This window comes from Mirounga leonina, unplaced genomic scaffold (genome assembly GCF_011800145.1).
Source record: "Mirounga leonina isolate KUSES-001 unplaced genomic scaffold, KU_Mleo_1.0 Mir_101595, whole genome shotgun sequence".
Taxonomy (NCBI): domain Eukaryota; kingdom Metazoa; phylum Chordata; class Mammalia; order Carnivora; family Phocidae; genus Mirounga; species Mirounga leonina.
Window position 1 is genome coordinate 14,320,626 of NW_023270158.1, and position 12,398 is coordinate 14,333,023.

General features: G+C 38.0%; 1 protein-coding gene across 1 annotated transcript in view; it reads left to right on the forward strand.

The window, feature by feature from the left end:
- IL1RAPL1 (interleukin 1 receptor accessory protein like 1) overlaps positions 1 to 12,398 on the forward strand; it is a 1,375,052-nt gene that overhangs the window by 693,277 nt on the left and 669,377 nt on the right. The window contains exon 3 of the mRNA XM_035001062.1: positions 8,241 to 8,520. Coding sequence (XP_034856953.1) covers positions 8,241 to 8,520 — 280 coding nt within the window. The remainder of the gene's footprint in view (positions 1 to 8,240; positions 8,521 to 12,398) is intronic.

Here is a 12,398-nt window from a genome sequence, read left to right on the forward strand (position 1 = left end):
CAAACCTAGGGCGCCTGGGTGGCTCAGTTGGTTAAGCGACTGCCTTCAGCTCAGGTCATGATCCTGGAGTCCCGGGATCAAGTCCCGCATTGGGCTCCCTGCTCAGCGGGGAGTCTGCTTCTCCCTCTGACCCTCCCCCCTCTCATGTGCTTTCTCTCATTCTCTCTCTCTCAAATAAATAAATGAAATCTTTTAAAAAAAAAAAAAAGAACACTCAAACCTAGGGGAAAGACTTAAAGTCAAGTAACAGCAGAAGAATTAAGTAAATTATAATGTAGTGTTATTATAGAATACTATGCAATTATTATAAAATATTCAATAAAAATCATGATATAAAATTTTATATGTCATCTCACTGGGAAAAGAAATTGAGTAAACAAAAGGACAGATTATGAATGAAATGTTATTCTCTTTTTACTCTTATAGTTTCCCTTTTTTCTTTTTAATCATTAGAAAACAAATACTTGGGGGCGCCTGGGTGGCTCAGTCATTAAGCGTCTGCCTTCGGCTCAGGTCATGATCGCAGGGTCCTGGGATTGAGCCCCTCATCGGGCTCCCTGCTCCGCAGGAAGCCTGCTTCTCCCTCTCCCACTCCCTCTGCTTGTGTTCCCTCTCTCGCTGTGTCTCTCTCTGTCAAATAAATAAATAAAATCTTTAAAAAAAAAAAAAAAGAAAGAAAACAAATACTTGAAAGAAACTAAATCCTCACCAAGTACATGCTATACAGTGCATGGGTTTTGGTGTATCAGGAATACCTGCCAGAATTTGGAGGCTAAGATATGATGGAGGGTTAAGTCCACTAACAGTATCTTACTTTCCTTGGTACCAGCTGTCCCCTGATGAAAAGGGAACCATATCTCAGAAGAAATTTGGTAACAACTGACCAAGGTCTGCACCCACCTGAAAATGACCTACATTGAGAGGGAGATACATGATAACTTCCAGGCTTCAGGCTTTGCTAGACAAAGGGTATTCTAGAAATTGGATTTCTGATCATTGGCAGAATCTCTTGAGTAATATCAATTCTTACCACCCACATAAATCTCTTCAAAGTATTTGAAAGAGCTCTTCCTCAGTTGTTACATTGTACGTATATTTTAAGGGCCCAAATCTGGAAACATTCCACCCCAGAAAAACATAACCCAGAAAGGAGACATGAGGACAAATTGTTGTATAAACCAATGCATGCTATAAAGGTTAGCTTGCATTGTGTTTTGCTCCTGTCATTGAGGCTGATAATTTGGGTGCATCTCTGCCAGCATTGCCAGTTTTCACTTAGGAAGTCCATATTTGGCAAAGATAGCAGCCCGTGCAGATAAAGTACAGCATTTGCCTAATTAAAATCTAGCCTCAGCCTTTTTGTTTGGTGCCTGTGATAGCTCATGTGCATGGCCTACACTTGCCTTGAATCAGTTCATGTCTCACGTTTGGGTTTTTCCAAGCACACTAGGGCTAGAAACAAATGATGCCGATGTGACAGTATATAGATTTTAGGTCTGTCTGTGAGTCTTTTTTAAAAGAAAATTCATTACATTTTTATAGCCTAAAAATTTTAAATGAAATTATAAAAACATTTCAAAGATCCCACCCCTTGACAGAAATGATGTAGATTTTTTTTGTTGATTGGGAGAGGTATTTCAGTCTATGACAAAAGATACGAGTTGCTGAGTGCACTGACATTATTCCTCTCCCTGACTGCTTGTATTCAGTCACGTACTCCTGCCAATTTTACCTCCTAAATCTTTCTCAGATCTACTCCATTTCTCCTTCTTTACTACCACTGCCCAACTTCAGCCCTTCAATAACATCACTCTCCTGGCTAAAACCTTGTATCTCTACCTAAAAATACAGCCAGCATGGTGCATCTAAAACTATTAGACTGGTCCCAACACACTGCTGGTTAAAACTCTTTATATGTCCCCCATCGCCTTCACAATGAAGCCAAACATTTGTTTACATCTCATAAAAGTACCTCCACAATTTGTCTTTGCTTACTTCTTTGCCCTCATTTCTTGCTATTTTCTGCTTTAAACTTGTTTTTATATCACAAAGCCTGCAGAATTCTGCTACTTGCTATTTCTTTGTCTTTGCTTTTGTGTTCACTTCCAAAGTCAGTAACTGCCTATTCTTTGTATGGCTAGCTTCTTAACTTCTGAGAGGCATCTCAAATGTTTTCCCTTCATGGAACATGTTCCTGGAGCCCTCTGCATTTCTTAATCAGTACATTTCCAAAGTGTGATTTTAATTTGTCAGTCTCTCCTATTAGCCTGTGAGCTCCTTGAAAACAAGGGCTCTGTCTGTCTGTCTTGGTCTCCAGCCCCTAGGGCAGAAACTAGGATGAAGGTAGTTCTCATTATATGAAGATATAACTGTGTTAGATCAGCTTTCCTAGAATAGAGCCCAAACAGGGTTTTTGATGCACAAAATTGATCGAGGGCTCTTCAGGAAAATCCTAAAAGGGAGGGAGGGAGGGAAGCAGAATAGGAAAGGGGAAAGAGCTGAGGGAAGAGGTCACAGGTAAACTGTAGACTTGGCCTGGTCCACACACACAGGAGCTCTGGCGCATAAAGTGCCCTATTGGGATGTCTCTACCTGATGCAAAGGAGCAGCCTTTTGTACACTCACATAAGTCTGTTATTGGCAGTGGGCACACCCAAGGGGATGTAAATTTCCCAACAGGATGGCTCTTGTCATTCAAGGGTAATTTTTTTTTTTTTAAAGATTTTATTTATTTATTTGCGAGAGAGAGAATGAGAGACAGAGAGCATGAGAGGGAGGAGGGTCAGAGGGAGAAGCAGACTCCCTGCCGAGCAGGGAGCCCGATGCGGGACTCGATCCCGGGACTCCAGGATCATGACCTGAGCCGAAGGCAGTCGCTTAACCAACTGAGCCACCCAGGCGCCCCGAGTATACATGTTTTTTGTTTTGTTTTGTTTTTTAAGATTTTATTTATTTATTTGAGACAGAGAGCATGAGAGGGAGAAGCAGACTCCCCGCCGAGCAGGGAGCCCGATGCGGGACTCGATCCTGGGACTCCAGGATCATGACCTGAGCCGAAGGCAGTCGCTTAACCAACTGAGCCACCCAGGCGCCCCCAAGGGTAATTTTTAATGGAAGGAGACAACTGTGAGCTGTTAGCCTGAAGTACTCAAAGTAGCCGGAGAATGGATACATTAGCTTAGTAAAGGGGATCCGGTTGGGACATCTGTTACATTATCATAGATATCTTTATCATTTATAATTATTACAATGTACCTACCCAAATAGATACTTTAAGAGTAATAGAATTTGCCTTTTTATAAGTAAAGTCTTATATTTTCATATTAGAACGTAGTATGTGTAAGGTCAACACGTGGTTAGATTTTTTTTTTTTTTAGGAACACAGCCTTCAAGATTGTTACCATGGAAATATTAGTAATAGTGACTTAATTAAAAATCCTCTCCCTAATCTCATTTGAATATGTTTACATTATGTAGCCTATGTAGCCTTTGTTCATGAAGTGCTAATCAGTATGAACTCCTTGTAAAGGAACTTGTTCTGAATCTTAATTCCATCACTGCCTTCATCTAAGTTCCCAAAACATTATGGGTGGCAACAAAAGTGAATGAATATGGTTCTTCCTACTCCTGCCCTCCTTTATGACTTTATGGATTCATAACGTCCCATGGACTGTGAGGGACTATATACTGCAGAGGGGCCACTGGACTAGAGCATTTCCATGGAAGCCTCTCATCAAGGAAGGAGAACACTAATAGTAAAGTTTTGGGAGAGGCTTATAGAAGGATGTATTATTCTGAAAGACAGAAAAACAGATTAAATACTATTGGCCTACCCAATTACCTGATGATAGTTTTAATAATAATAATAATAATAATAATAATAATAATAATAATGGTGGCTTACATAATGGAATTAACATTGTCTAGAAATGTACTTTTGGAATGATTGTTTCCAAATGAGCAGAGCTTGTGTGCTGAAGTAAGGAAAAACTAAACATATCAGTAGGGATTCCAGTCATCAAGATTTGGGTTTTAAGTTATCACATTTTCTTTTAAGATTTGAGATGTCCTGCTACATAAGATTTAAAAAAATGCTTTGTGACTATATAAGAAAAATGTATACATAAGGAGATGCATACTAAAGTATTGGAGGATGAAATGTCATTATGTCTCTAACTTATTTTCAAATGGTTTAGGAAAAAAAAAAACACAGTAAGAGTCTGTGTGTAAATGAGGCAAAATGTTAAAGGTAAAAAAAAATCACTCTTCACTTCATTTATTAAAATGCTTTAATTATTGAAGAAAGACATAAGCTCATCATTTATTTAAATGTGTTTATCCAAGTAACTTGAAAATATCTTGGATTACTTTAATATTATTTGACATCCTTCCCAAAAATGTATTAAAACATGTTCCTGATTTTATAGTTAATTTTTGAACATCATACATTAAGTTCAATGGTAGTAGAACTTCCTAAGCCGTAGATCCTACATCTGTTTCCATATTAAAATGAACATAAGGTGTCTCTGACATCCAAGGTGCTGTTATATCTTCATTTTACCTCTGGCTTTTCCTTGTCTTATGATTCTGTTTGAAACTTTTTCTTGATTGTTAAGTAATGAATAGCTTTATTTTTTTTTAAGATTTTTTTTTTTGAGTATTTTCTACACCCAACATGGGGCTTGTACTCACAACCTTGAGATCAAGAGTCATGAGCTCGACTGACTGAGCCAGCCAGGTGTCCCAAAGACTTCTTTTTTTTTTTTTAAGATTTTATTTTTAAATAATCTCCACATCCAACATGGGGCTCGAACTCACAACCCCAAGATCAAAAGTTGCATGCTCTACCAACTGAGCCAGCTAGGTACCCCTGAATAACTTTAATTTTCAGAATGTTTATGGTTTTCTTTCAACTTTTTTCTGAGTAAGCATATTCTAAAAGTATATATTAATACTCTTCCCCCAGTGCAACTCTCCCTCTGTTCTCTTGATCTAATTTGTTACTAACTTTTTAGAATTTTCTTGACTAAATATTTTTGTTTTTCACTTTAAGCATTTTGCTTTATCTTACAAATCTTCTGGGAGTTTGAATAATTTTATCTCCCTGTTTATACTGCTACCTTGAAGGGGTTTCAGCCTTTTTCACTGGCAAAGATGTCTTCTATGACAGATGGCCTCAGTTACAATAACTTGATTCTAGAATTGTATTATAATTCATATAGTGGTAAAACAAGATGATTTCATGCTTATCACCAGAATTATAACTATTTAAAATAAAATCCCGCCTAGGATTTATTTCATGCAGTGGGATAAATGTACAAAATAATGTTGATAAATATCACATATATTCATAAAACCTTGACATCTCTGTGTACAATTCTGTCATCCCATTTAGTGTGTGTGTCAGCTCTGCCACAGTCATTGAGAGGAATCATGGCAATAACTTCAACATTGATGTCCACCAAGCTTCTAGTGCATTTACTCTACACATTACCAAAATACAACTCTTTGATAGGAATGTTAGACCAAAATTTGGTAATTGAAATTAACTAAATTAAAGAGTGTTGTGAAACTGAAAATACCTTAATTAGGAAACAAAATATCATATTGGTAGGGAGAATGAATTCTAGGGCCAGACACAGCTGGGTGGGAATCCTGGCACTGGTGTTGAGTTTCTTCAAATGTAAAATTTAGTTATTAACTTACTTACTCATTCGTTCATTCATTCATTCCAGTACTGTGTTGAGTTAGTAGGCAGAGTTCCAGACACTGAGGCTAAAGAAGTGAGTTAGAAGGACAAATTCCCTGACCTTAAGGGGCTTCCATTCTACAGGGGAGTCAAAGCAAACAGAAAGTGGGTACATAATGTAACATCAGATAATAATAAGTCCTATGAAAAATATTGAAGCAGAATCTGGAATAAGGGATCAGGATAAGAAGCAGGTGTTTCAGACAGGGCAGTTACAAAAGACTTCTTCAAGTAGGTGATATTTAGAGGAATGGAGGGAGGAAGCCACGCAGTTGGTGAGAAAGCTTCCATGTTGGGGTGCCTGGGTGGCTCAGTTGGTTAAGTGTCCAATTCTTGGTTTCTGCTCAGGTTGGAATCTCCGGGTCATGAGATCGAGCCCTGCATCGGGCTCCACACTCAGCACAGAGTCTGCTTGGGATTCTCTCCCTCTCCCTCTGCCCCTCCCCCTGCTCAAACACTCTCTCTTTCTCTCTAAAATAAAAAATAAATAAAATCTTAAAAAAAAAAGAAAAAAAGAAAGTTTCCATGTAGAGAGAATAGTTAGTTCAAAAGCCTTAATGGATATTTTTGTGAAGAGTAAATGAAAATCTGTAAACTCAGCCATAGTTAAGTGCTCATTAGATGTTAGATATTATTTTAAGATAAGAAATGTAGATAATTCTATAGGTCATGTGTCTTCTTTGCTCTAGTAATGCACATCTTCCTTCTCATCTTGATTATTTTCCTTCTCTTGAATCATATATTATTCATCTAAGCAAGAAATACACCATTTCTCTATGATAATGATAATGGGGATACACCTGTTTTGTGGGGACCTGGTGTTTTGTGTGCGTGTGTGATTAAAAAAAATGGTGTCAAGATGCCATTTGGAAGGTGGTGTTTCCAGGACACCCAGAAAACCCAACCAGCCCCCACCCCCATCAGCCACATTTTCCACCATGGTTTCTATTTCAAATTTCCATTGATGCTTCCAGCAGAGCAAAGTGACTGTCTGCCTCTGTCTCTGGCTGTGAAACCATTACCGGAGGTTGACCTACTTTTGTTGTATTTCTTTTTGCCTTATTTGGCTGTAAAATATTTATTTTTGATTTTGTCATTGAGTGTCCAATCAGATAAACCACACACCAATTTGAAGAAGGAAAGTTTATATAAAGAAGTATTAAATGTAACAGAGCATTGGAGTGATAAAGGATTGGCTAGTAAGAAAGAAAGATGTATTAGTCTTCTCAATCTGCCATAACATATCACCATAACCTGGAAGGCTTACACACAGAAATTTATTTCTCATGGTTCTGGAGGCTGAGATGTCTAAGACCAAGGTGCTAGCTGATTTGATTTCTACTGAGAGCCCTCTTTCTGGCTTATAGATGGCTGCCTTCCACTGTGTGCCCACATGGCCTCTTCCCTGTAAGCCCCATCCCATGGAGGAAGGGAAGGAGGGAAGAAGGGAGAAAGAGACAGAGGGAGAGAGAAGCTTTCTGGTGTCCTTTATAAAAGCACTAATCCCTTTACGAGGGCCCTGCCCTCAGGACCTCATCTAAACATACCTATCTCCCAAAGACCCCACCTCCAAATACAATCACATTGGAGTTAAGTCGTAAACATGTGAATTTTAGGACATAAACATTCAGTCCATAGCAAAAGAGAGCCCTAAAGACTAGAAGAATTGCTCTCATTTTATAAAACCCTATGGCCGAGAGAGCATCCAAGGGAAAGCACCCTCCATCCTCCCACCTCCAGAACTGAGATCCAAACCTTACTAGCAAAGTACATGGCTTACTGAACAGTAGACATCACTGAGGTGCCACAATGGCAGAATGTGTTGGAAATCTGCACTCTGGAACTTGACAGAGATTCACCTTCTGAGGTGCCTGGGAAAGCTCTTCATGGGAAGGTGCCTTGCCTGAAGCTCTGATAAAAAGTCTCCAAGCTTCTCGCTACTGTGCACATAGAAGCTGTATCCTGGAGAAGCAGGTGTCAGGTGCTGGAGAAGTCTCACTCATGGCAAGAACCTTCCAAGGAAGCTTGCTGGAATCAGGGAGAAAAACCCTTTCCTCCTTCACTGTCTCTCCAAAACCCTCTACTAACAAAGAGGGTACCAGCTAGCAAAAGAGAAATATTTCAAAGGCCCAGCTAGCAAAAGAGAAATATTTCAAAGGCCCAGATCCATTGTCAAAAAACAAGCAAAAAAAAATGTGGATTTAGAGTAAAAGGCAATAAACCAATAACCAATCAATTGCACTGACATAAACTAGAATAAACAGCAGCAGAAGCAAACTAAGTGATGAATATATTGTTTATTAGCAGGATAAACTACTTCTCAGTGCCCTTCTGAGTTTTATCCATTGCTGCATCCTCTATGCCTAGAGTAGAATGTGGCTCAGTACAGATGCCCAATAAATATTTGTTGAATGAGTAAATGAATGAATGAACTCATTGGTTCACTTCTTTCTCTAATGTTTTCTTTCTCTCTCTCTTTTGTTCACTATAGCTGATGGATGCACAGATTGGTCTGTCGATATCAAGAAATACCAAGTTTTGGTGGGAGAGCCTGTTCGAATCAAATGTGCACTCTTTTATGGTTATATCAGAGCAAATTACTCCCTGGCCCAAAGTGCTGGACTCAGTTTGATGTGGTACAAAAGCTCTGGTCCTGGAGACTTTGAAGAGCCAATAGCCTTTGATGGAAGTAGAATGAGCAAGGAAGAAGACTCAATTTGGTTTCGGCCAACGCTACTGCAGGACAGTGGTCTTTACGCCTGTGTCATCAGGTATTCTTTTAATTCTATTACTGCTGAATCAATTAAATCATATGCTGCTTTCTTATACTTAAATTTTGCTGCTATTCCTTTCACCTAAAGGTTTTGTCTCAATATTTGTCTGTGTTGCTGTTTTCTAAAATTTAGAACCTAAATCATAAAAAGATGGGATTGGAATTTATATTGAGACATTATTTCTGGCTTATGGAGAAAAGAGATACCATCTGGGTATCTACTTATGTTGCCAGAAATTACTAAAGACTATGAAATAAAATTTATAGAGGAGGTGAAATGTTGCAAATAAATTGTAAGCAAAGACTTGCAGAAAGGATGCATAGTTTATCACTAAATGGGTTGTAACATTTTGTTATTGCCCTTCACAGACAAATAGAGCACAGATACCTCCAGTTCACACACATCTGTAAAGATGATTTAGGTAAACGTGTGTATGTGCTCTAGAAGACAAAGGCAGTATTGCCATGTTAGGGAAAAAGGCTGTGTTCCAGATCATTTTGTTAACTAAAAGTGCTGGGTCAATAGAGAAATTTTCCTGGGCCCCTCGGGCCAAAGAAAAATTGTTAACAAAGGCTGTGCCTTTATCCACAAAGAAACTCATCACACATCCATACATCTTTGTCTGCTTGTAGAAGAGACATATGTAGTTTGCTTAATGATAATGCACTGAAACAGTATTCATGTAACACATTTGCAGTTAAAAAATCTCAGTTTAAGTATTTGGCCCTTCATGGATTGTGAATCACACCCTGCATGAATGATTGTGGATGTCATTAGACTATGAGAGCATTGGCAAAGCAGGGTGCAGGCATATAGAGGGTGTGCTTAAATCTTTGTCTTTCAGTTTATTAAGAGAAATTAAGCCAGATCTAATGTAATAGATTCTCAATTTGGAGGAGGTCTCAGTGTCTTTTTCAAATCAAAATTGGACTTTCACTTCTGAAACTCTGATCTGCAGTTCTCACTCCACTGTTTGAGGATCATGCCTCCCCCTCACTTTTCCCTACAAGAGTTACCTTTATGCTGAGTCATGGCCACAGGTGCGTTAGGACATTAAATTCGGTCAGAGCCACATTAAGAGTTAAACTTAACTCTTAACCACATAGTTATTGTTAACATTAACAACGTACAGGTTAAAGTTAATTTTGGAAAATATAAATGAATGCAAATAAAATTGTGCTTGGGAAAAATGTCTGATGCACTACAAAAGGACAAATGAATCATTCCTTTGGCAACTCTTATTCTTTCCCTTACGGTGTACCTACCAGTCCTTTTATGGTCAAACATATCTCTTATTAGAAGTAGAAATTTTGTAACGACATTGATAAATAATTGCCAAACTAGTACAGTTAAAGAGTATTCTTTGGACTGGCTTTCCTCACTTAATTAATAGTGATTTGATTTAATTTCACTGTTTCTTTTTTTAAAAAAATCATTATTTCTGATTGTTCATGCATGTAGAGGTGATTCTTCAAGATAGGCAAATGTGTGTCCTCATTTATCTGAGATTAGAATTGAGCTGGATGTCCATATTCTAACACTTCATTTCATTATTTATTGCTGATGAGAAAATAATGATGCGTTCACATTAGTAATCTGAATTTCTAAAGCACTGAAGTTGCAGTTCTTTGATGTGTTTAAATACACACTGTGACCCAATGCTCTGAGAAATTACATTCACATGTCCCTAAATTTATAGTTGAAGTAATGAATGAAAGGTTGAAAAGTTGGAAAAACAGTGACATTTGCCATATGTTCATATGACTACGTTTTAATGGAAGGTGCACCTTAAAGTTTTGTATGTGTCAAGCAATATTCTAGAGAAAGCAGTAAATTGCAGAAAAAGATAGTCTTCTTACTGGAATTAAAATATTCCGATTGATTTGAAGGTAGTGTTGATATGGCTTCCTTTTTCAATTTGGAAAGTAGTACTCAAAATCATTATAAATGAGCAGTTTAAATAGCATTGCTTGGTGTTGGCGTGAGGGGAGCTCAAGGCTGTTTTTTGAGTCGCTGATATATTGGCACATTGTTAGCTCTCAGACCAGAAAACCGTCACCATTAGTTTTTAAATTATTCACTTGCAAAGAACTTTAGATGTCTGAAAATGTTAGCATGTACTCATATGTTCTAGTCTTTCTGGTTCTTTATCAATGAAAAGGTTTAACAGTAAGGCTTTCCATGTACAACTAATTTGCATTTATATCTGTATATGTACAATTAAATGGTATAAATAATGGGAACATCTCAAGATTACTATCAGCGTAACAAACAAGAGCTTTCCTACTAATGGGGCGCCTGGGTGGCTCAGTCATTTAAGCATCTGCCTTCGGCTCAGGTCATGATCCCAGGGTCCTGGGATCGAGCCCCGCATCGGGCTCCCTGCTCCGCGGGAAGCCTGCTTCTCCCTCTCCCACTCCCTCTGCTTGTGTTCCCTCTCTCGCTGTGTCTCTCTCTGTCAAATAAATAAATAAAATCTTAAAAAAATATATCTTTCCTACTCCCTTCTCTCGGTATCTATTCGGGACATGATAATACGACATAATTCTTTGCTGCATGCTACCTGGCTGTTTACTCAATTTTCTCCTTCCAACATTTTTTTAAATTTTTACATGAAAAAGTAAATGAAGGAGAGCTATACAACAATTTCCTCTCTTTTCCTTTGGAGTAGGTTTATCTTATAAAAAACTAAAATTTTCTTGTAGTCTTAACCCTCAATTTTTAACCCCCCTCTTCAGTTATGCCCTATCAGCAGTTTCATATGCAGGGCTAGCCAGTGCACATTTAAGTATTTTAATGTCTCCCCATATAGTAACGTACTAAGTTGTTTGGCAGCATATTTTTTTACTAAAATTTTTATTTTGGGGGCGCTTGGGTGGCTCTGTTGGTTAAGAATCTGACTCTTGATTTTGGTTCAGGTCATGATTTCAGGGTCATGAGATGGAGCCTGCTCAGTGTGGAGCCTGCTTAAGATCCTCTCTCTCCCTTTCCCTCTGCCTCTCTCTGCCCCCCACCCCATGCTTTCTCTCTCTAAATAGATAGATAGATAGATAGATAGATAGATAGATAGATAGATAGATAAAAATAAAATGAAATTTTTATTTTTGAGGTAATTGTAGATTCATATTCAGTTGCAAGGCATATATAAAGAGATCCTATGAATCCATTATCTGGTTTCCCTCGATGGTAACATTTTCCACAACTGTCGTACAATCTCATGATCAAAGTCTTGACATTGAAAGAGTCAAGATACAGAACATTGCCATCACCTCAATGATCCCTCTTGTTGTCCCTTCTACCTTTTTTCTCATCTAAACCCAAACCCTGACAACCAATAATCTTTTTTCCATATCTATTTTTAATTAAAAATGTTATTAAATGGAATGATACATTATATAACTTCTGGAATTGGATTGTTCACTCAGCATAATTCCTTTAAAATCTCTCCAAGTTGTTGCATGTATCTATAATTTGTTGCTGTTTATTGCTGAGTAGTGTTACATGGCATGGACATTACCATGGTGTTGATTCACTCATTGAAAGACATCTGGGTTGTTTCCAGTTTTTGGCTATTGAAAAGAAAGCTTCTATGGACATTCGTGTACATGTTTTTGTGAACATAAGTTTTCACTTTTCTGGGAAAAATGCACAAGATGAATTTGGGTTGTATGGTAGTTGCATGTGTAGTCATATAAGAAACTGCCAAACTATTTTCCAGAGTAGCTGTACTATTTATGAGTGATCCAGTTTCTCCACAGCCTTGCAGCATTTGGTATTGTCATTATTTTTTATCATCACCATCAGTGTATCCTGATATCTCTCTGTGGTTTTAATTTGTATTTCCCTAATGGCTAGGTATTTGACACTTTTCATGT